General features: G+C 46.9%; 1 protein-coding gene across 11 annotated transcripts in view; it reads left to right on the top strand.

Moving 5' to 3' along the window:
- The window catches only part of ABLIM2 (actin binding LIM protein family member 2), a 1,607,463-nt gene that overhangs the window by 1,255,939 nt on the left and 325,899 nt on the right, over positions 1 to 25,625 (top strand). For all 11 annotated transcript variants that reach the window (XM_069632024.1, XM_069632014.1, XM_069632022.1 and 8 more), the window contains 2 exons: positions 3,359 to 3,500; positions 7,547 to 7,605. In XM_069632024.1, the coding sequence (XP_069488125.1) occupies positions 3,359 to 3,500; positions 7,547 to 7,605 (201 nt within the window). The remainder of the gene's footprint in view (positions 1 to 3,358; positions 3,501 to 7,546; positions 7,606 to 25,625) is intronic.

Below are 25,625 nucleotides of genomic sequence, written 5' to 3'. Positions count from 1 at the left end.
GTTTTTCGGAAGACGCCACAACTGTTTGTGAACTTTGGTTCTGTGAATCAAGGGAAGGCTCTCTCGAAGACTTCCATTTCCAGATGGCTCTCCGGCTGCATCATGCACTGTCACCGGTTGGCAAACCGACCGCTGCCCGGCCGTCCGAGAGCCCATTCGACCAGAGCAATCGCTGCTACCACGGCGTTCCTGTCTGGTGTGCCCCTGTTGGACATCTGCAGGGCTGCTACGTGGAGGTCGACGCACACCTTCACAAGATTCTACTGAGTCGATCGGGACTCCAGGGTGGAGTCCAGGGTCGGCCAAGCAGTACTGCGCAACCTGTTTGCCTAAGGTGAGCCTGGTGAGGAGGTAAGAATTGCTTAATGTTGAGTTGGTATGTAATGCTTAATGTTGAGGCTTTGCCACCTCCCGTGGTTGTGCATTTGTATACTGCTATGTATTCTTTTATTCATGAGCATGTGAATCCATGCCAGACCCCATGCTGGAGAAGGAACAAGTTACTTACCTGTAACTGTTGTTCTCCAGCATGGGTCTGGCATGGATTCACATGCGAACCCTCCCACCTACCCATCTGCGGCTCTTCACTTGGTCGTACTGCCACTTGGCGTGCTACCAAATCTGAGGATGGCTGCCAGGAGCGGGGCTAGGGAGAGGGCAGTCATTGGCTGGGGGCAGTATGACCCAGAGATCAGTGATTGGTTACTACTAAGAAAGACAGATCAGAAACGAAACTGGTACTGATTTTTTCTTTACCGAGGATTCCCAGCCTGACGACGGGGAATATTCATGAGCATGTGAATCCATGCCAGAACCATGCTGGAGAACAACAGTTACAGGTAAGTAACTTGTTCCTTCTTATCCATCGTTTTATACAATTTAATTAAGCTAAATGGCAGTTAAGGCTAATTCATACAGCAAATTAGGTAGATAAGTGATGCCAAATGATGGTCTTGGTGTCGGTTTGGCAAAAGATGCTTCTGATGAAGTAGATGAGAAAGAAGAATTTGCTTCTGCTCGGTCTCCTGTTTCTGATATAATATCAGAGGGTATGATAGATTCAAGGCAGATTTACTAAATGTAGGATCCAATTGTGATTCAGTCACAGTATTCGACAACAAAATCGGAGATAGAACGATGTGAACAGCATTGGGATTAATTTTTGAAGGGCCTGGGGTCACAACAAGAAAGAAAGTTTCAACGATGGGGGCATGCATTGATGAGACCATCTGCACGGCTTGGGATTATAACAAGGGAATGTGAGAGGAATCGACTGTGTGAAGGACTGGTATGCAGTGATCTTTCACACCAGTCTGTAACAGGGCATCTGGCGTTGCATAGATCTCTTGATCATTGTCAGTTGGAATAGGGGTGCACCATGCTAACAGGTCAGTGTCAGATAGATGGTGGTTGACCCCCAAGGTGATTGGCAAACTTACTGCAGAGTCTCTTTGAATGCTTGCAGGATAAGCTGTTATGAAAACTGGAAGGGCCATAGTTAACAGGGCGTCAGCTAATGGAGGGGCAGGGACATCCTTACTTGGACAGCAGAAGTATTGAATATCGGTCCCAGTGGATTTAGGCTCTTTAATTACTGTGTGCGGCTAACTCGCGTGAGCATTCTTTCCAGTACCTTTCCCTAGAGGTGTTAGGGGTTTGTGCATCTGAATGTAGTAGCTGTCTTCAATGGCATGTAATTTGTTAACTTGTATGCCGCCATCCGTATAATGTGGTTGAAGATGGACAAACAGGCCCGCTTAGTTTCAGTATTTTACAATAAAGAGTAAACTTTGACAAGAAAAGGGAGGCGTTGCACCCAGCACCACTCAGCCACTGAACTCAGCACTCGCTGGATGCACTCTCCCGAATGCGTGCACAAATGCGTGCGGCCTCTTGATTAAATAGGACACTGGGTAATCGGGCGTGGCTTGCACCCGCAGTTACAAGTCCACTGTGATTGAAGGATTTCCTTAGTCCAAAAGCAAAAGTAAATAGTCAAGGCAATGAGGCAGTAGGAAGAAACAGCACTCGCTGGATGCACTCTCCCGCAATGCACAAGGAGGTTTATAATTGACTTGTTTTCCAATCTGTTCTGCTCCCTTCAGGAATACTAGAGGTGTGGTGCTGATTGATGGTTTAGAAACCGATATTCATCCCTGGACCACTGGTGCCCCAGAAGTTGTTTTGTCACACGCGCTCCACGTGAAGTGGAGACACCACAAAGTTGATGAGTGTGACCAGTTCTCTCAGAGTGTGTCAGGCTTTGCAGCCTTCCCCAGCAGAATGTTCTTGTGAGTCATTTCTCTGAAGGGGTCAGTGAGTGTGTCTTCTTCACACTTTCGCTGACACTGAATGTGGCCATGGATGGTTATGTGGGTAGAGAGCTGAAGGTTGATGCGGATGTGATTGTTACGTGGATGGCGATGGTCCTACAAAAGGTAATTGGGTTGTGAATAGTAATGGCTCTGTATCATTCTCCTTTCTCAGTGCCCCAACCCCTAATATCCACTCCCATTATCCCCTGGCACCTTCAAGCAATGTCATTGCAACGGTTGAAGGTAACAATCTGATAGTGGGTAATGGTGACGGGCAGGGGTGATGGAGATGTTGGTGCATATCTCTAGGCAGGGTGATAGATGAGTTGGCGTGGGGGGTCTTGGGGTAGGAAGGGAGTTGTAGTGGGTGGAAGGCATTGGAATGTTATAGAGAGCACATGTTTTGGTGTGTGGGGCTATGCAGGAAGGTCACTCAGGGGTGGTGAGGAATTAGATGGTGAAGAGGACTAGGATATGTGTGAGGCGGGTTTGTGACATGTATGTGATAGGGTTGGCAGTTGCTTATGGGCTGGGGTGCAGTTGGTGGCAGGGAGGAATGTGAGGGATGGCGTGGTAAGATAGTTGGAGGCTAGAAAGAGGGAGTATGGTGAAGGAAGGGGTTTTGAGGGATTGGGATTGGGTGATGGTGTTTAGTGAAGGAAGAGGTATGCTGCACCCTCCTCCATAGCTGCTGGTGACCCCTGTATACCACATTCTGCAACCATAAAACAGGTCCGGGGTGGATTAGATGACATCACAATAGCATTCTGCCACTCCCCCCAGCTCTCCTGATCCCCAGGACACATATGTGTGGCCTCTTACCCTAAAGATCACAGGCATTGACTTCAAACCTGTAACATTGCGTCTGACTCGTTAAATATTTGTAATGAAAACCGCGCTTTGGTGAGCCCATAAAGTCCTCGTCAACTGCTAAATGGTCATCCTTTGCTTTTTGGATGGGCGAGGGTGGGCCAATGTTCTAAAAAATGAGCGGCCTTTTGAGACTCCATCTTGAAATGACTCCTGATGTTTCTTTGGCTCAGATAAAGACAAGTTGGGTGATTCTGAAAGGCGAGATGGAGGCCCTCAACAATGCTGCCGACGCGGATTCGCAGTCGCTGACTCAAAGTCCTGGGACTCGCAGAGAAGCAGGCCAGAGGCTTCCAGCAGACCCCTATTATTCACGTAAGCCTTTCCCTTGCATGTAACCCGGGCCGATGAAATCGCGAAAGAGTGCGTGAGTACTGAAATCACGCACATATATGATATAATGCTGACCTTATTTATGCCCTGGGTGTCCTCAAGCGTTCTAACATTGCAAGAGAAAGAGAGAAACCCGGTCTATGAAAGGCAGTGAAAAAGCAAAAGACGTGCGTTTCAAGACCGCAGCTGGAGCAGTTTAATCCTTTCAATGATTTCCTGAGAGGATGGTTCTTAAAGGGTCAGGTTGGCTGTGTACTGAATTCATGTATAATTGTACTTCATAATAACCAACAATATGTGCCCTGTATGTCGTTATTCCAAGGGTCACAGTAGCAACGTTTTACTGCTACAATGCCTTAAATGGTCAACTGTAACATATGCAAATGCCCCATGTTTTTTAGGGGTGGGTGTTGGGGTGCATGTTGACAAATAGCCGATGTACTTCAGGTGTGAAATATACTACAACCCTTACAACCCAGCACTTCTCAGCGGGGCTCCTGCGTGTCTGCATTGCACAGTACACACACCTCCAAGCAGGCCGACTATATTTTTATGGACTAGAAATTGCACAGAACCTGCTCTCTCTAAATGTAACTGTACAGGCATATTGTCAGTAGGTCTGCTGTGCATGTGATGTGATGGTACCAGTACTCCAAAGCACATTCTGCTATACTAATGGAACACTGTCAGCCTTTATCAGCAACATGGGAACACATTGAGTACTTGCATAAACCTTACCACCCCTATTTTAGGCACTTGAAATTATCGTGCATGTGCAAATAGTGTATATTTCGGCACTTCAAATGCAACAAATTAATGTGTGTGCGTCCAAGGTGGGATGTAGTTGTTAAACACCTTTTAAAAAGGAAGCTGCAGTTGCTTACCATAATATTGCTTCTATGAATCATCACTGTATGGAATCCATGCTCCCCAGCCCTCCACTCACTATGTAACTTTGGTGCTCATGGGACACTGATTTTTCAATCACTTTTTGACTAAATATTTGCTAGGGGAACCTAGGTTTAAAAGAAAACAACTCCTTCTGCTGTGCTTGTATCTTGTGCAGTGCAGAGGGAAGCACATTGTCAAGCATCTGTGGAGAAAATGAAGTGTAAAGTGCAGATAGTCATCACATTTCCAAGAGTGTAGGTGTCGGGGCTTCAATCTGCCTCTACTAGCCATAGGGCTGAGGTAGGCACACTGTATCTTCATGAAGGGTAGTCAGTAGTGTGACTTCTTTGGCAAATAGGGATCTTACTCTGTCCTAACTCTGTGTATACCTGGATGATTGGCCAGATGTTGTATTCTACCCTTCAGGACTGGATTCTGAAGTAATTGGAAGAAGCCACACCTTTTCACTTCTCAGAGTCTGACATCTATTTGCACCCGATTCTGCCCATGGTTAGGAGAAGTCTTCCTTCCAAGACCTGAGGGCTTCACACTCTGATCTGGGCTAGCCTCCCTCACATACCATTCCAAGGCATCTCCTGGGACTGGTCTGAGACCTTTGGGCAGTCTCAATCTTTGTCCCCTCTGGTCTCGCCTACATGGTTTCTGGTACCCTGGAACCATGGACTTTGTGGAACCCATAGGTGAAGGAAGCCCTGCTGTGATGACTAAAGCTAGACAATCTAAGCCAGCACATTCCTATCAATCCTCTGCTTCCTAGGGTGGTGACAACAGACGCCTGCTCCATGGGCTAGTGGGAGACCCTAAACTAAAGAGTGTGGGTGTCTTTGGTTACAGGTGAAGAAGAGGTATCCCTCAAATTGGAGGGACTGAATGACGTTGTCTCTTCCCTTAATGACGTTGTCTACACTGTCTTTGTGAACAAATTGTCATAGTCAGAACTGACCACTGTCTAACTCAGCCTATTTCAACCATCATGTGGGAGCATGGACCATATCCTTCCATAGCTTGACAGGTAGGAACATGAGTAAAAATATCAGCAATACAAAGGAGAGCAGTGGACAATGTTCTCGAGGAGACATTGGCTTAGCTTTTCTGTTTCCTGGAGCCTCTCTCTGCTCCCGGAAACCATTAGGGCATTCTGCAGGATATTTGGTACTCCAGGTCTCAAACATGTTTGCATCTAGGGAGCATGTTTTTGTTCCCCTCGTTTGCTCAAGGTACCAGGGTCCTCTGGTCTAAGGAAGGAGAGTGTTAGAGAGCGCCACATTGACCTACTTGCTGTACACATTCCTTCCTTTTCCTCTGATTCAGAAGATACTAATAAAGTGTGTGAAGTTTTGCTCCTGGTCCTGCAGGCGCACAGTCCCTTTGTTGCTACTGATGGTGGTGGCTATATTCTGGAGAATTCTTCATTTGTTCTCCCCGAGGGTTCTCGGTGTAAAGGGGGGCAAGAGGTATAATCTCTCTCCCATTAGTGGTATGGATGTTGAATGACAGTGTTCGCTTCAGTACTCCGTCAGTCTCTCAGACCTTCAATGTTGGCTTTGTATTCCAAACACTGCACATATTTTGAGAAGTGATGTGTTTATCATCAGTTTCAATCTTGTTCCTGTCCTGATCCAGAGGTTCTTCTTATTCAGCAAGATGGTTTTTCCCAAGGTTTGGGTGACGATGTAAGCTTTCGAAGATCCTTTGGACAGTCTGGCAGTGGCTACTCCTCTTGTGGTGTGCGCCCTTTAAGAAGCTTCTCTTTGGCCCATCCATCCCGCTCATAAGTCCTTGGCTCTGCACATATCATTTTATTTCTTTCAAATGTCTTGGTTTGTAGTGATCATTCTGACAGACAGAATATGGGAGCGTATTTCTCAGGTCTGCAAAGAGCCTTTTTGAGAGAATAAGCCAGAAGCTGTGATACTCTGTCTGTTTTTTGCTTTATTCTACTGGTGTCCCAGTCTCTGTTTTCTTCTTCCCCCTCTGTTGAGAAGGAGAGGTTTCACTTATGGGTTGTAGAAAGAGCATGTGTTATTTATTTTTACAGATTCACTATGTTCAACAAGAATCTCAGCCTGTGTGACTTTTGGGGTTTCCAATCCGGACAGGAATGCTGTTCTACCTGCTAAGACCCCGGTCACTGGATTAGGGCCCCCTTTCTTCTTCGTCATAGTCCTTGAGTCAGACCCTCCTGCCCAGGCATTCTGTGGGAATCAACAAGGGTTATCGCAGGTCCTGTTTGGCGGCCCGTGGTCTTCCCATCTCAGACATTCATAGTGTGGTTACTTGGGCCTCTCCGACCACTTATTTCTCCTACCTGCCACCTTCATCTTCTGGATCAGCAGGAAAATAGGTTTATGGGGAGGATGAGGAGAGGGATTCTGCAGGCACCAGTCACATGATGTGTTATGATTCCGCTGTTCCCGCAATTCCACAGGTGTCGCAGCATCTCGGATAGCTTTTATTGTTTTTATTCACAAAAGCCCCTCAGGTGTGTGTGTTCCTCAGATTAAAGCATGGGACATGGAATGGGAATGTGACGGGAACCCCTGGATTATTTACGGGTAATCTCCATTACTCCTAGTGCTCCTGTACTTCCCCACTGGTATTACGCCCGTTCTCCGTTGCAGCCAGTCATCTGGGCTTTGGCAGCATGAATTGCTAATTCTAGGAGGTTTTACAGCTAAATCTCCCTTTTATGGAGGATGAGAAGCAGATTCTTTAGGTATGAAAGAGTTGTCTTTACCTTGGAAGAAAGCTCCTGCCTTGACAAGAGATTGTCTTCATATAGTAAAGATTGTGACGACAAAGAGGAGGACAAGAATTGATGAATATTACGGGAAGTTTGACATAAATTCTGAAACTCTTCATGTGAAAAATATTGCATTTCAGAAAGTGTGTTTATTTTTCATACGTGAAACAAGCCTTACCTAAGACCTCCCCGTGTTTTCAGCAATAATGTGCACAGATTATGTAATCCTTGGGATGTTGACGTGTAAAGTCATCCATGTGTTGTTGCACCAGGCTGCCTTTGTATGCTGTTATCCCGAATTGATGAGGGAGCGTAAGCCTTCAGAGAGATTGTGTGTTTGTTTGGCTATTAATTGTCTCCATCTTTATTGCAGGATTCCCATATTCAAAATCCGCCTCACTTCCCGGATATGGCAAGAATGGTTTACATAGGGTAGGTGCCTACCTCACAGAAATGTATTATGAACGTAAAATCAAACAAAAGCACTCAGTAGTTGTATCGGGAATGGACAAAGCAAGACTACATGTATTAGATGTTTGCAAGCATAAAAAAATGTCATCCTAACAACCCACTGCCCAAACTAATAAACAAATAGCCCAACCCGCCTCCGGTTCACCTTCCTTTATATCTCCTCATGGTTCTCTCCCCTAATATCAGTCGTATATCTGTGTAGGTGACCCCAGCCCCCTTTGCATAACAATGAAAACACTTATAACAGATCGTAGTCCGTCGTTAGTTTCCGTCAATAGTACTGGGATTGCATGGCTCGTCACTTCTGACGATATTGGTGTTGTCCTCCCCAGGTGAAGGTTTCAGGGCCAACACCCCCTGAAGCACATCCGGTTGACAATGCTGTCCCATTGTCTAAACAGGTCTAGGCCGGTATGATCCAAGATGGAGGTACAGGTGGCCTTCACCCAGTCTCCCAGAGAGCTTCCAAAAGCACTGCCTCTGTAGTCCTTTTTAGTAGAGGCTCTCCGGGCAAGTGTTAACTACAGCCAATAGGTGGGACTATTCCTATCCAATGTCATGTAAAGAAAAGGAAAATAACTGTTTCAGGCAAATACAAAGATTATATAATATTATAAGTGTATAATATTGTTCTCTGCCATCTCCCATATCATGGTTTACACCGCATCCATTATGATCATAGTTATCCAATAGCCTTTAGGTGACACTTAACAGTACACATCAGATCCCCCCTCACTCGGGGGCCATCAGCGTTAACAGTATGTATTATCAGTTTAACAAAGAGTGGTCTTTTCAAGTGGCATTCAGTGACAAAGGTAAATGTATCATCCTGTGCAGACCGGCAGCAGAATAAGAGACACCTCACTGTTTCATCAGACAGTTATAACTTAAATCACTGATTATGATGTAAAGTTACTAAAGACACATTGATTGCAAAGGCCCAATGTCCACTAAGTGCCAATAGCACACCTAGCTCGTTAGAGTCCTCATGTCAGCCGTGTCATCAATTATTTAGAAACCTTTCATTTAGAAATGTAAATACTGTGGGGCAGGAACAGCAAAATGTGAACTGGTTTAGGTTCTAGTGATGGGTTGGAAATGCATTGGGCCATTCACACAGATTTGCACTCGATTCAAGCAGCAGATCAGGTGTGCACCTGCTCCCTAATGCTCGATGAGCAAAGCCTAACATTGGACCAGATCAGGAGATGCCTGTAGCATCGCTGGGTTGACTTGAGTACATCTGTGTGATCCATGCCCATACATGTATGTGCCCGGTTTATTTTAATATCTAGATGTTTGTTGACTTATACAAATGGCACAGTATTGTCTTATTGCGGCAGGGGTCTATCACTAGAGTCCTTCAGTGTCTTGGTTGCCATAATAGATTTGATCTAACAAATGCCCAGCGTAAGCGATACATGTCTCAAAGTGAGATTTTGCTAGGAGTATAGCCTACATATTCCACTAGGTGGCAGCGTTGGTTCTTTTTATATTTGACAACGCCCAACGCGCTATTTCATTCATAATACACGGAAAAACAGAAAGTAAAACTCATCAATCATTCTCAGAATCACTTTTAATATTCTGAAAAAAGATTTAGGAAAAATAACGCTAGTGATGTTAAATAGGTTGTGTGTTGATCGTATAACTCCTCGTGAATTGTGGCAAAATGAGTCAATCCACGAAATGTTCATGACATAAGCATTTTACAGAATGTCTTCAATTCAGTTACAACAGGAAATTATTGGCAATTGAACTAGTAAAACACGGGAACATAAAGGCCCTGATTCACAGAGCGTTTTACAATGGGGTTTTGCCATTATAAATGGCTTCTGCGAATTAGGCCCAAAATGTCAATAGAAACACGTTTTAACGAAAACCTGGGGAAACATAGTATCTGAGGTAAGCATCGCAAATTACGCATCGGGAGTCAGCTCCTCTTTAGATCAGGAACGTTGCTCCGTGTCTGAAGAAAGGGCCGTTCAGAATTTGCAGTGGCCTAGCCCCATCATTGCGCTTTGTCTAAATGTGGCACACCGGGTTTCCTCATTTGGCTCAATTCAAAATAACGTGGTTAACTTCCGGTTTTCTTCTGCTATGCCGGGAGCAGTGCTGGTCATTGGGCCGGCTCTCAGCGGATCCGAGATCCGGCACCAGATATGGAGCCGGATCTCGGGATCTGCCAGAGTCAGCCGCCCCAGCCCACGAACCGCACTGGAATACTTAAAAAACAAAAAAAGAAAAAAAAGTGCCCGCAACAGCACCATTGCCTTTTACCGCGGCTTGCTTTGGAACTGGTATGTAATGCACAATGCTTGTCAAGGGAGTCGATTTATGAATTTTTTGGGGGGGCCCAAATACAGGAAGTGACATCACTGGCAGTTATAGGACCGCAAATCTGCATGTAGTCGCCAACTAGGTGCAACGGCACACGGCGGTGGTGGTGGAGGCACGCGCAGCACAGTGGAAACATTGGCTAGCATGTACTGCAAATACTAAAGTCAAGTAAGAAGGAGATTCAAGCCTTCAAGTTGCATTCCAGTAGGGGATCACTGCCCCTACTCCACCCCTCTATAATCATCCAGGTTGTAGTAGCCCTCAAAAGGCAGAGCAACACAATAGGATGGGAGAACGAAATGCCGTCCCATCCTGCGAGTGTGTCAAACGTCAGAGCAAAAGACTGTGCTTGTGCCTCCTACCTTGGAGCACAATCTCACTAATTTAGTGCAAATCTCGCAAGTGGGAGCATGGGAATCCCCTGAGTGTGTGTGGGCTGCAGACTCCACATCACATGCTCACTTCTTCAGTGTGAAACTCTGGCCAAGGCTCTTTGGGCAAGCATTCAGGATGGGTCTCACACCTATAAACAGTGTGATATATTGAGTGGGCACCTCACCCCTTGGAGCATAGTATCAACCGTTGCTGGTAATCTCACAACTGAATGTACAGTTTCACTCTTGGTCATCTCAGTGGCCCCATGTATATTAATGGAGTCAGTCTCCCATCTTGGAAGACAATTATATTTCTGTTAAAACTCTCTGAATTGTCACTCCAGTTTTCTCGATCTATAGATCCATACTATATTCATTCAATGTATGTGCAGGGGTGATAACTTGTGTCTGAGAGAGCTCATTCTTTCATTCAGGAGAGATAAAGGGGTAACAACCATTTATGTGGGATCAGGCTCATTTTTCCCCATGGCCCCTCCAGAAGGAGTGAGCAGGTTTTAAGACCCTGCTGATTCTGCTATCCGACAGGCTGGAGCCTTCTATCCCTTGCCCCATCACGGCTCCCAGCATCCTGAGCGGCAGCTTATGGACAGCAGGCAGCTCCGGACATGCCTGTTGCCAATTGAATGTAGACAAATCTACTATTTAGACACTGGGAGAGAGCCATGAATCCACATTGGTGGTGAAGAAGCACTCAACATACAGAACACAATGGAATAGTGTTGCAGTCCTGCTGAGAAATGACAATTCTGAGCATGTGAGCAGTAGGCTGGATCAGTGCTGCCCCATAAAAGGTGTCGAAGCATCTGTGAGAAGTGGCAGTACTGTCCCAACGGTGAGAAGTGTAGTATTTTCACATTAACTATGCTTAAGAACTTTGGATTATTGAATAGTGCTGCTACATTCTGAGTAATTCCATCCCTTTAAATATATGAGCTCTTCTATAACCACGACAGTGTTGAGTTATTGTGATGATGACAGACTTGCTCAATAGTTCTGGTTCTATATCATTAAATGTACTTCAGATCTTTAGAGTATCGGAAGGATAGCTCAGGGGCAACGTGCTCGCCTAGGAAGCAAGACGACACAGAGCAACACAGGTTCGCTCCCTCGGTCCGCGCAACACAGGTTCACTCCCTCGGTCCACGCAACACAGGTTGGCTCACTTAGTCCGTGCTTAGAAATCTCTGGATAGTACACGCATTATAAATAATCAATTAAAATAAAAAGAAATACAGCTGTTGAGAAGTGCTGGGGCCTTGTCAATAAGAGAGTAGCAGCTCAACTGAGAAGTGCTGATGTTGTCCCATCAAAAGTATAGCAGCCCCACTAAGATGAACTAGCATTGCCTCAACAAAAGCATAGTATTATCGCTGAGAAGATACAACAATTATAGAAGCCCTGTTACAGCAGTACTATCCCATCAAGAGTATAGCGAGCTAACTGAGGAGTACCAGCATTGCCCCATTTCAAATATGGCAGCTCTACTAGAAAGTGCTGGCTCATTCTCCTCCGCTCCCCGCCCATAGCATTCACTGTCACCAGGTGCACACTCAGAGACATGCAAATAGTCTCATTTGCCCTCTCCCTGCCCCTGCTCCCTGCCCCTCCCTCACTTTTCATCTGTGCCTCCATTTCTAAAAATCCTACTGGGTTGGGTGTACCTCTACATCTGTGCACCCCTCTTGGCAAGAGGGGTGCAGAGATGTACAAATACACCCAACCCAAAACGATTTCTCGAAATTGAGAGACAGACCTGTTTTGCATCTGTGCCTCCATTTCTAAAAATCGTTTTGGGTTGGGTGTACCTCTACATCTGTGCACCCCGGTGCACAGATGTAGAAGTATACCCAACCCAAAACGATTTTTAGAAATTGAGGGACAGATGCAATGCACGAGACTCTTGCTTTGCATCTGTCCCACAATTTCTAAACATCGTTTTTCCCCGGCTTTTACCCGGGCCGCCAGAGAGAGACACCGTAAGGATGGAACAAAGGGCCATCCATACTGCGTCTCTTCTCTCCGGCCCGGGGGTAGCTCAGCCCCAACTTCATTCTGCTGGGGGGGCCCTGGCCCCGCAGCCCCCCCGTTCTCGGCGCCCCTGATGCTTGTACATGTACAACTAATTCCTTTCAGTTGTACATGTAGCGAGTATTGTGCATTTCACACAGTGAGCATTGTGCATTACACACCAGTGCCAAAGCCAGCGGTGAAAGGCAATGCTGCCGTCGCATGCGCTTTTTTTTTTTAAAGTATTCCAGCATTTCTGGATGTCCACTACGAGTCCCGCCCCCTCTAGGTCACGCCCCCTCACCCCCCCCAATTCCTCCCCACCCCAGCCCTTGTGATGTGGGATCCCCCCCACATTTTTTCCATTTCCACCACTGGCCGGGAGTGGTCATCACACCCAGAATGGCACAGCAGGGCCACAGCAGCCATGCCTGAAGACACGTGCAGGCTTCTTTTTTCAGCTCCAATCAGTACTAGAACGCACAGGAAATGTTCTGATTACTTACTGGTAACCCGCAGTCCTCATCTTCCTCGTCTCAGTCCCCACTGTATGAGAATCCACGTCCCAGAACAGACAAGCCTTTTCTTTCTTGACCAATCAGCAACCCTGACCTCTGCCCCCTCTGCAGTGGAGATGAAACAAAGGCACCACTTCCTCAGCGTATCTCCTGTCATCGAACAAGGTGTACGTGCTTTGAGACCACTACGGTGGTGAGCTGGCGCAGCATGAAAATATTAATAATCCTCAATATTTCTTCAGCTATCAGCCCCAACGTAGGGGAGGGAGGTCTGGGGGTTCGGTTGCAGAAGTAAAGTACTCAGATTAATTGGATTACTGGTAGCAATTGTGACACTATCTCCTCATCCTCGTCCCAGTTTACGTTGAATAAGGAAGTGGAAAGCAGCAAAGAGATGTGGGAAATTGCACCACAAAATTAATTCAGAGAACCGCGTGAAGTACACACAACACGCTTTTATGGCCCATAACATGGCTTCTGAGTCAGTGGAGCGATGATGCAGACATACCAACAGTCTGCTGCGAATCATAAATGTCTATGGAGTTGTGCAATTAGCATTCCTGCTGATGTTCAGCACCGGGTCACATTTGAGCGCTGCCCAGGATGCAGACCTGAGCAGCCGTAAGGGGGGGCAGGCCAGACTCCTCATACGCCATGCTGATGACTGTCAGGATTCGTCTGCTTAGAGTCGTGGTTTCCAACCCAGGACAAAAGGAGACAAACAGTCCCTCACGCTATCTGGTACCCATCATCCGCTACAGGTAATTTCTCACCGCCCGCCCAACATTCAGGGAACGGGCCAAGAGATAAACAGAGTTTCCAGGTGAGTCATTGAGAGTTCGAAGGAGCACATCCCCCTGCAGGTGAAAGTCAGAGCTAACCTTGGGCCTGAAGAGAGGACAAACTCGAAGCATAAGACGCTCAGCAACAAATTTATGGTAAGGTTCAGAGGAAATCCAGGTCATCCAGCCTGCATGCAGAGTCCTGGCCACCAGGAAGAGACATTTGTCATACCGAAGTCTGAGAGGAGGGTTCTAAAAGGGCATGAAGGGGTAGGAGCTCTCAGCGTGGAGGAAGCCAACCCCAACCCAGATCTCTCCTGGATAAACTCTAATACCTTGACCAGGTTCCAAGCCAGATGGTCAAGATTGGCTTGCATACACCAAAATGAATACATTAAATTGGGTATTTATATTGTGCTTCATAGCAGACTCCGGCCTCGAAGCGCGGGACCAAGTATCAAACCCATTTTGCTTGGCATTGTGTTGTTCCCAAGACGAGTGCATTGCCCCTGAGCTATCCCTCAGGCCCAGGCTCCAGGCCTCCGAAAGAGAAATAGTATTGGCTTTAAGGGTGAAAGGCTGACTGGACCCTTTGACGAGCAGTGCCAGCCATAGTTAGTGATGCTCACTCTTCAACAGTAATCGTTCAGCAACCAGCCCATCAACTGGAGATGATGCAGAGTGGCAGGCCATCGCAAGGAGCTGTGCCCCAAATATAAGGGTTTGACACCCTACCAGCTAAAGGCTAGAGAGTGCCCACCAGATACGCGTGCCTGTTCCCCTCTTATCCAGAGCACCAGATTCTGAATGAGAGGAAACTGGAGAACGGCAAAGAGGAAGGCTGTAAGCTAAGGGAACAAGAGTGCCTCCATGCTAATCACTAAGAGTAACTAGGACTTTGACATGAAAGTCTAACTTAGGAGAACTGACTATGGTGAACAGACGTCTCTGTGACTTTAGAGACCCTATGGCGTTATCCACTGAGGACGGGAACACCCTGCTCAATATATCGGCTCTGGAGTTCTCCAAACCCAGAATGTATGAAGTCTGAAGGGAGGGCAGATTGCACTCTGCTCAGAAACATGATCTTTGAGCTACATTCTGGAGAGAATGAGACCATGTGCCATGCCACCCCTCACTGCAGTTGATGTACAACTCGGCCCCCAAGTTGTCCCTGCGGACCAGGACTGCCCACCCTCTGATGTCTGGGTCCAGTGCCAGAAGGGCTTTCTGAATGGCCGAAAGCTCTCTCTCATTGGAATATGAGCTTCAAAGACTAGGGACAGGGTGGGGTGGGAGGGGGTTCAAAGAGAAGCTAAAGACACTCTGCCCTGATTACCATGAGTTTCAGATAACTCGCTGTAGTATCGCCACTCTCCCTAAAGTCAAGAGGCTGGGTGTAGTTTTTGACAAGGAGCTAAGTATGAAGGCCCATGTGAGCAGCCTGGTCTCATCTACACCCTATTTATTATTTAAAACTGCTGGCGCAGCTAAGGCCACTTCTGTCTCATAAACACTGTGCCACCATTGCTAGGGCAATTGTTGGAGCCAAATTAGATTATGGCTCTAGCCTGTTACAAGGCATTAACAAATGAACAAAGGAGAAATAATGTGCCTCCAGATCATTTAAAATAATGCTGTCAGAGTGGTGGAAGGCCAACGGAAGAAGGATCATATCTCTGAGGCAAGGCGTGCACTGCACTGGCTTCCTGTAGCCAGCAGGATTTCTTTCCACCTTGTGTGCATCGTGCATCACACACCAGTGCCCATACGGCACCAGCCCAAGATATCTTTACATCCGTCTTGCATGGCTGCCATCACGGAGGACACTGAGATCCAACAATGCGGGCCTCATGCAGACTCCCAGATCTAAGGTCGATGTGGTAGCTCAGGGGTCTTTCAGTTACGCAGCTCCAAAATGCCAGAATGCTTTGTATGAGGTTGATGTCGCTTTAGGAGGTCTGCATTTGTTTCTAGGAAGCATAATAAATGGAGAGGAAGAGGGGGTCTCCCCCTTGCCATGTATTCTTGTTGTAGAACACTTTATGCGTTGTCGCCTCATCCTGCCATTTTGTAGCTGTATTGCAATTATTAGCGGAGGACAAGAACCCAGTGAGCCTCTTTAAATTACTTTGGCCTCCGGTATGCATGCACTTAGTAGGACGTAAAACGCCCACTGAATATGGTGTGGTGGCACTCCATTTCTGTTCACTGCTAGAGAGGCGCGAATTGGCACAATATAAGGTAATGCTGAATGCTATAACCCACATTTTTACAAGGTCATCCATGCCAAGAAGGAACCGCTGTCCTGCAGGATGGACGCAGATATCTGGATCAAGGCTTATTCCCATAACATAAAACACACTGGGGATCATTTTATAAATAGAAAGTGTCCATTGCAAAGTGGGAACCATCAACGTTAGCACTTAGTTACTGATGGGTCCTCTGCATGCAATTTTCAACTTTTATAAATAAGTCACCCTGAGCTGCATGGGTATGCCCAGACGTAGGTTCCGTGCCTGCTGGGTCTAGAGCCCCAAGCAACATCTCACTGATGACGCCAAATGAGGCTGAAACATGTCTGGGGTTGCTTACGGTCTTGTGCTGAAGGGATGTGATGAAGCAGCTTGCGCTGAACTGCCCCTTTTGGAGGGGGACAAAGCCTGATTTGAATGTGGTCTTTTCTTTTCCTGTAATGGCTTGGCAAGTGAAGAATGATGGTCTAGAGGGTTGCCCAGAATGATGCCAGAAGTTAAGAGTAATTCAAAAGCTTTCAGCCATCACCTATATTAAATTACTGAATCTTGAATTCACATCATGTAGTGGAGACTAATAGTGCTGAAGTAGTCTGCGATATGTCAGGCGGATTTGCATGACCCCGCCTAAGAGGCCTCGGAAACATGTCATGTTGGGAATTCTCACAAGTTCCCCAGGAGGACAGTTTGCCAGAGGGAGTACAGAGAGATATTTGAGAGGACTCTATATGGTGCATAGTCAAAGAGCTATGCTCTATCACAGAAATTGGTAGAAGGGGAGGATGTTTGGAAATCCAAAGACTTCCCAACAGACAGGATGTCAGTCACATGCAAGTCAGCGCAGGATGTGGCCAACATTTCCCAACCCTAATTGGCCGCTTGGTAGAACTTGCTTATTAGATAATTTATTGAATAACATTATAGGCCAGTCTGTCCCAACAGGACTGGTGTCAAAGCTGAGAGAACATTCCTGTGCGATCACAGAGAGATGGAGAGCACTTCATCTTCTGGTGTTGTGGGATGGAAGGCTGAAGTCTGGGAGACATAGAAAAGTGATAGAGCTTTGCATCCTTTCGTGTGTTAGGAAGGAGGTGGGATTGTGGATGGAGATTTGGTGGAATTGAACGACCATCACACAGGCAAGTGCATTCTTAGAATGTGCAGCTTTGGGAAGATTCAGTCGCATGTCAGACTTTCCTAGGTGTGATTACCCCTGAACCCACCCTGTTGCCTTTCTGGGAGAGTCCACTCCGATGTTTTGTGTATGAGGGAGGGAGTCCCCTTTTAAAAATAGTAGTGGGATGGAGTATAGTCCTTTCACATGTACCCTCGACTTGTGTCCTGCTTGAGCGCGGACAAACATTTTGCATATAGTCCGACATCAAGTGAGTATTGAATCATTTTTCGAAGATTGAAAAGGGACATTGACCTGGGCGTGTCTGTAAGACTATCCCTAGTTTTACGTGTAGTGTTCCCATGATCCCTCATGTGTCGAGGTCCACCCAGATTGTTTTTTTTCCAGCATACCTGTTGGTCGCAAAATGCGGAGTTCTTAGCATGCTTTGAATATATTGCTAGTGTATTATTTGAACTCAATCCAGCTTTTGACTTACTTTTGACTGTTCCCTTCAACAGTCTGAAGGCTTTCCTGGACTCTCGACAACTGGCTGCAGCCTTCACCATCAGGCATTGGACGTAGACAGTAGGGGAAATGGTGGGGCCTTCTTCTCGACATTCTTCGACATTAGAGAATGCCTTTTCTTGTCCTTTCCCTTGTCTGGCTTCTCCTTTATTTATATTCAATAAAGGAGAGAACTCCTTTTAAATTCTACCCTTCCTGTAACAGGCACTTCCCTTGGAAGGACACTCATAAGCAGTGTAACAACTGTTTGCCTCATGACCACGATGAACGACGTTGCAAGGCCTGTCAACTCTTAAAGCCCAAGACGCTTAAAGAACGGTGCATTAAGAGGTGGGCGGCCTATGACCTGCAGGCTGAATCCCATTCCCCCACCGGCGCTGTTGCATCGTACGAGGAACAACCCACCAGCCACGACTCCAGTTCGGATGCTGAAGACATTGTAGTGGAGTCTTTGGACTCCCACATGCCCGTCCCCGCCCCACTAAGCATGCCAAACGCATTGCTATGGGGTCTCGCGACACAGGCACACACACTCACACCAAATTTAAGCACACAACCCACAGGCGTTCCTGGACAGTACTGTGAAGAAGCGGGCTGCACCTACAGGTATGTCAAAATCCTTGCCGAAACCTGAGGAACCGTCCGGTTCTCACCTGCTGTGCTTCCACGTGTAGCGCATGGTTCGAAGTCTTTGTCTTCTCATGGCGTTACCCCAAAATCTTCGACGTCATTTTCAGACACGTCGAAAGACATGTCAAAATGCATGTCAGCAATTAAAACTCACCCTAAATTAAGGGAGAAATTGTCTAAAACACCTACACAACCTGACACCCATAGTACTGACACATGGCTTTCCCTCCAGTTTTCCCTCAAGAGTATGCCCAAACCTCTTCCACATTATCTCAGTCCTTACAGAGTCACAAAAGTCCTGTTGAAGAAGAGGTCATTTTTCCACTCCCTGAAACTCTGAGTACAGGAACTTGGCAAGGGAAGGATTTGAGGAGTGCATGGAGAAAGTGTCTGAGTTTATTTCTTTCGCAGAAAGTTTCCCTAAAGAAATCTCTTCCATTAGATGACTACCTTCCCAGTAACTAAACAAACTGATACTTCAGGGGATATTTTCAAGATGATCAAGATGAGGACTTGTATTATGTCCCAAACCAGGGAGACGAAGACAAGGGTCCTAGTTCACAAGACCCAGAAAACGTGGCTTGAGGACGCCGATGACCATGGGCCTTGGCCTACTACACCCACTCACGATGCAAAGCCAGACAACGTGTTGTTTAGCCCCAAGACTCTTCCCCTGTTGATGACTAGCTGCTATTTAATAATATTCTCAAAAAAGCAGCAGTACATTTTAAAATGCACACTCAGGAGCTTGACTTCGTGGAGGATATCCTTAAGGAAAAAAAGCCAGTTAGTCAATCTATTCCTTTGATTAAATCTGTAAAGAAGCGGATCGCCCCTTCCCTGCTCACGCCCTCCTTGATATGAGCATTCAACCAGCGGGCTAAGAAAATGTTCAGGTCTGCTCCCTCAGATTCCCTGTACATTCGGGGACACTCTGTTCCTGATTCTCTGGTGGTTACCACAACCAGGGAGCGTGCAGGAGTCCCTTTTCTTCAGTCGAAGCTCCTCCGAACAAGGAATGTAAGAAGTTGCATGACTCAGGCAAAAGGATCACAACAAAAGCAGCCTATACTACCGGCATTGCAAGCAACACTACTTTGCTTGCCAGTTTTAGTGACGTTCAATGGGTTCTTGTACAGGAAAGTCTGGAAAGTGTTCCTGAACCAGCCAAGTCGCAGCTGTTCACTATTGTTCAAGAGGGCCAGCAAGTCACCCAAAATATTGTACACAACACTTTGGACTATGCAGAGACAGCTGGGTAGGTGTGAGCTGAAGGAACGCTTCTCAAGCCCCACGCATGTTTGCAGAACTCAGGTTTTAAACCCGAGGTGCAGGCTTCCCTTTTCTAATAATCTGATAGAGGAGATGCTTTTTTTGGGAAAGCGGTTGACGATGCCCTCGAGATGGCGAAAAAAGTTTAGATACTCTAAAGTCATTAAATCAAATATCCAGCAAGCAGTACCCGCAGCCTGGGGGTTTCAATACTGCTGGCCCTTTTCACCCTGGTACTCCACTCAAGGATCGTGAAACACCTATCAAACCTCTCAACAGCTGAGTTTTTGTCATGGCAAAGGAAAGGGTAGGAATGCAGTCGCCAGAGGCTCACCTACCCCTGCCAACAAATAACTCCCCGTTCTGGATCCTCCCCCATGCATCACCTGTAGGAAGTCGGATATCCTACTTCACCCACTCATGGGAGGGGATAACTTCAGACAAGTGGGTGCTCAAGAAAGTGGACGAGGGATACTGTGTCGAGTTTCTCCAGACACCTCGGTAGCACCTGCCTAAAAAAAGAAAAATGTCTCCAGATCATCTCCTTATTCTTCAAGCAGAAGTGTAGACCCTGATGCAAAAGGGATCGATAGTACTCATCGCAGCTTACCTGGTAAAGAAGGGTATCTATTCAATATACTTCTTGTACCCAAAAGGGATTAACCATGTGCCCTGTGTTAGATCTGCATCCTGCCAACAAGTATTTCAAGCCTCAAAGGTTCAGGATGAATGACAACTCTGCAGCAGATAATTCCACTACTGAAGCACAGGGATTACATTGCAACCTTGGATATGAAAGATGCATGCTTTCATATTCCATTGTTGCCAGCGCACAGAAAATACCTAAGGTTCAAGATAGGGGACACTCAGTATCCATTCAAAGTGCTCACCTTCGGCATTGCCTCAGAACCCAAGGGTTTTTATCAATGATCTGGCAGAGGCAGCTGCTCACTTACACACACAGTCCTTTCCGGTGTACCCTTATCTAGACAACTGGGTAATAACAGGAGACACACATTAGTGTGTCTTGAGAGTATCCAAAATACTGTAAACCTACTCTTTCAAATGAGGTTCTATAACAATGAAAAAAGTTGAGCCTTGTCCACAGCCAAGTAAAACAATTTCTGGGAGCTCTGATTCGGGCAGAAGGCGGCCTTGTCTTCCCCTCCAATGAGGGGGTCCAAAACATGTTGTTAAAAATTCCTCAATATGTAGCTGGTCGTCAGATAACCATACGGAAAGCCATGCGGCTAATAGGATGGATGACTTCCTGCATCTTTCTGGTACCACATGTCAGTCTGCGCAGATATCCTATGCAAGAGTGGCTTTCAAGTCAATGGTGTAAAGCAAGCGGTCACTGGGACGATCTATCGGTTGTCTCAAAAGCACTCATTCTATCACGGCAGTGGTGAACAAGGGAAAACCTTGTAAAAGGGAGATTGTTCACCACTGCAGTAGAGGCCACTCTCACCACAGAGGCCTTCCTGAGCAACGGTATTGGTAAGATTACCGGTGCCACTGTCTCCGGGCCAGCAAACTCGTAATGAGGCCCATAGTCCTTTATTCACCTCTTAGACTCAGGACTAGTTTTCAACTCACTAAAGGTACACCTTGTTGCCCTTTCGGCTTCCACCACCTCTCAAAGCAAGGTTTCTTGGTGGAAAGTCCCTGTAATCAAAGCTTTTATGTAGGGGATGAAAAGACTTCAGCCACCTATTTCTAACCAACTCCTGGATAGGACTTAAATGTCATCCTTACTAACCTTATGGGCCGTCCTTTTGACCCAATGCACAAAGCTAATCTTAAGATTCTCACCTATAAAACTGCTTTTCAGGTGGCTATTACTTCCATTACGAGGGTGGGTAAGTGAACTGCAGTAGTTCTCAGTTCAAGACCTATTTATTATTATTCATAAGGACAAAGTGGTTTTGTGTGCACATCCACACTTTGCACCAATACATAGAACTGCCATCTTTCTCTCAAAACCCAACCAATCCAGCTGAAAGAAGTCTCCATACACTAGATGTTAAGAGAGCAGTCATGTACTACCTCAATAAAACAACAACTCCGGAAGACAGAGCAATTCTTTGTCTCCATTGCCACTGGTAGAGAAGAGCATCCTTTCTCTAAGTCTGCAATCTCAAAATGAATTGTTAAATGTATCCAGATGTGTTACTCTCTGTCAAAGAGAGTCGTACCTTTTACGCCTAGAGCACATTCTACTTGAGGCACAGGACCTACTGTAGCTTTTATTGCAAATATTCCTCCAGATGCTATTTGCAAAGAGGCTACCTGGAGTTCTATTCACACCTTTACACAACATTATGGCTTAGATACACATTCTAGGACTGATTCTCAGCTGGGTCAGGCTGTGTTAAGACATCTCCTGGTACTGCCCACTAGTCTATGCACAGCATGTAATTCTAAGCAGATTCACAAGCATCAGAAGACATACATTATTTACTGTACTCGTATTTCTGGTGCTTGTATCTTCTTAGAATCACATGTGCCCACCCTTCCTCCCCTCTTGGAGATGAAGGAACATAGACATCTTAATTATTTATTGGATATTTGTAAGGTGCCTATACAGCAAGTGGTGTTTCAAGGCGCCACAAGACAAATTGAGGGGGGGGGGGGGACAAGGGAGAAAGATAATGGTCCTACTAGGCCATGTGACATCCGGATCGTGCAAGTGCAAAACAAGAAGTGTGAGTGAAGGGGAAAGTGCAGGTTTCAGCAATAAGTGCTAAGGTGGGAGGGAAAGGTGAAGGGAGAAGTGTAGGTGTTATGGGGAGGCCAAAGGGCAAGTGCCATGGAGAGCAGGTAAAGCACCGAGAAAGAAAAGGAGGGGAGGGAACATGGGAGGACTGGGCAGAAGGGGGCCTGGGGCCCTGTTATACACAGAGGGAACTAAGAAGTCAGCCATAGAGGGGGAGGGAGGAGTTTACTGGGCAGAGAATGATGAAAAGAAAAGGAAGGTCTTGATGAGCTTCCCAAACTTATGGAGAGGCAGGTAGACCATTCCAGAGAGCAGCTCCTGCAGCTGAGAGACATCTACTCCCCACTCTTTGCTTAGAGAAGCAAAGGATTCGCAAGGAGTAAGAGCTAGCAGACCGAAGGGCACTAGCAGGTACATCATTTAGGTAGAGAGAGAAGGATGTAGCGAGGTCTCAGGCCCCAGAAAGCCTTGTGGATGATGCAGAGGGTCTTGAATTTGATCGTAGCAGCAACCGGGAGCCAGTGGAGAGAAGAAAGGGCTGGAGAGATGGGGTCCCTGGGCTTGAGGCCAAGAATAAGTCTTGCAGTCCTATTCTGAATTAGTTGAAGGGGACAAAGGGAGGATGAAGGGAGTGTAAGGAAGAGGCTGTTACAGAAGTGAAGCCTAGAAAGGACCAGAGCTATGGAGATATTGAGTTTCTTGGGGAAGGTAAGGAAAGGAAGAATACCTATGAGGAGGTGCAGTTGATACTGGGCCTCCTTGGCAAAGTCTGCAATGTTAGGAGAGAAGGAGATAGAGGAATCAAAGATGACCCCACGGTTCTTTGCCTCACAAGAGGGTGAGGGGAGGGGGCCCATAGAGGGCAGCCAGAGATAGAGGAAGGCAAGGTGCGAGCTGGGATCCCAGTGGAGAGGATCTCTGTCTTACTGGCATTAAGGTAGAGATCATTGGCAGTGCACCATGACTGAATGGCAGTTAGAAAGTCAGGGATGAAAGAGGATGGAGGGGAGGAAGCGGAGGAAGGAGAGGGAAGCTTGAAAGAGCTACATGTTGTCTGCATAACACTGTAAGTGAGGAGAGAAAGGATTGAACCTTGAGAGATGCTGCAGGTCGAGAGCATGATCGGGGAGAGAAAAGGACCCAGTTGGACCTTGAAGGGTCAGTTAGAGAGGAAGGAGGTCAACCAGTCCAGAGCTAAACCTGTGATGCCATGGGTGTCACAGAGCCAACTCCTCAGGGTGATATGGTTGACCGTGCCATAGGCAGAAGAAAGATCAAGGAGGATAAGAATGGAAGGAGAATTAAAGTCAAGATTAGAGAGCTGGCCATCACAAGTGTTCCGTAGAGCAGTTTCTATGCCTCTGGCAGCTGTGAAGCCTGACTGATGGTCGTGGAGACAGCCAATAGAGTCGGAATGTTGAGTCAGTTGGGAGATGGCAAGCTTCTCAAGGGGTGATGGAGATAGGACGATAGTTAGCAGGGCAGGAAGGGCCCGAAGTGGACTTGTTAAGGAGAGGATGCACAAGGGAGTGCTTGGGGCATTTAGGGAAGGAGCCAGTGTCAAAGGAATGGTTAGAGAAATCTGCTAAGGACGGCAATGTTGTCCTTGATAGTTCTAGAGGAACAGGGGAGCACCTGTTTGGAGGAGACTTTCATAGAGAGGACCACTCTAGAGACCTCTTCCTGTGCTATGGGAGAGAAGGCGGAGAGAGGGGGGAGAGGGAAGAGGGGAGGCATGATAGTAGGGGAGCTAGGAGCAAGGGGTGTAGAGCATAGTGGGGACAGAATGTCCTGGGTTTTGGAAAGGAAGTGGAAAGCCAGAGAGGTACACAGGGTCAGGGAAGGAAGGGGTGATCTGGAGACTGTAGAAGGATTGGTTATTTCCTTGCAAATTTTGAATAATTCACTAGAGTTGTTACTGGTTCCGTTGGTGCAGGTTTGGATGTGAGCCCTCTTCTTAGAATTAATGGAGAATCTGTAATGCCTTTGGAGCAGGCGACAGGACAATGTGTCAGAAGATGCGTTTGAAGCCTGCCAGTTCCACTCAACTACTCTGCACTTGTGTTTTCAGAGAGGCTAGGTCAGAGTCATACTAAGTGTTACGGTTGGAGGGAGGTTTAATTCGGATCCTCATGACAGGGGCAAGGATATCTAGGGTGTTGGTGATAGAAAGGTGAAGATTATCAAGCACGCTGTCAGTGAGGGCGTCCGTGGCAGGAGAGGGAGGGGAATGAAGGTAGGTGGTAGAAAAGGCAGCAACTGACACTCTCTTCATCGGTTGAATTACGGAGGAGACACGCAGTGCCGGCAAAGGCATTGTAGGGGGACCTAAGAGACCCATATGAGAAGACAGGAGGAAGCGGTCAGACCAGGAGAGAGGAGTAGTGCGAAGGTTGGAGATAGGAATGTCAGAGGAGATGATAGCATCCAAGGTATGTCCGGAAAAATGTGTCGGACCTGAGGGATGGATGGTGAGAAAAAGAACGTCGCAGAGGCTGTGAAAGTGACTGGCGACCACCTCAGAAGAGTTCAGGTGAATTTTGAAGTCACCAAGGAGGAGACGTTTGGAGGGAGATGCAAGAAGGGAAGAGGTGAGGTCAGACCACTCAGAGAAAAAAAAGGTCGACCGAACCAGGAATACTATGGTGGCAAGAGTCCACAAAATGGATGGAGAGATGCCGAGCCTGCAGACGAGGCATTCAAAGGAGGATTAGGACTGGTGGGAATGATAGTGGCAGAGATCCAGTCAAGGAAGAGCAAGGCCACTCCACCTCCAGACAGGTAAGGCCTGGACTTGGAGAGGATCTTGTAGCTGTCAGGAATTAGTGTGTCAAAAGCAGTGACAGAGCTGGAAGTGAACCACGTCTCAGTGAGGGTGAGAAAGTCGAAGTCAAAGTCTTCAAGGAGGAGACAGATATCAAAAGCTTGTTTGACAGCAAAGCGAGAGTTGAGGGTAGCAAGGTGGGCCTAGTTACCATCTTTGAAGGACTTCCAAGGGGGTTACAGGGACGTGGTATGCCCATCGGAGGTGGAGAAGGGGAAGGAGGGTGACCGCCGGAGAAGTGGCAGGAGAAGGGATGCCAGTTGATGAGAGAAGGAAGATGCCTGTCAAGAAGGAGGTTGGGATGAGAGCATTGAGCCATGACAATGCCACTCAGATAGGCATTAATGAGGCACATAGAGGATGAGAAACCAGCCAATAGTACTTCCCATTTGGTGCCTCCATTAATGATAGTAGAGGAGAAGGGAGAAAGGACAGAGACCATAAATGGAGTCCATAGGTCAGGGGTGGGATCGACAGGGAGAATGTCTGGACAGTTTGCATGGAAGAGGCGTTGACATAAGTGTCAGCGATGGTAGGCCTGGGTTGGAAACCAGGAGATTCATTTGGAACCTTTTCCTTCCAAACTCTGAGAAGCAG

Source organism: Ambystoma mexicanum, chromosome 6q, assembly GCF_040938575.1.
Source record: "Ambystoma mexicanum isolate Mex_15411 chromosome 6q, UKY_AmexF1_1, whole genome shotgun sequence".
Taxonomy (NCBI): Eukaryota; Metazoa; Chordata; class Amphibia; order Caudata; family Ambystomatidae; genus Ambystoma; species Ambystoma mexicanum.
The sequence above is the reverse complement of the archived record's forward strand: the minus strand, read 5'-3'. Positions and strand labels throughout refer to the sequence as shown.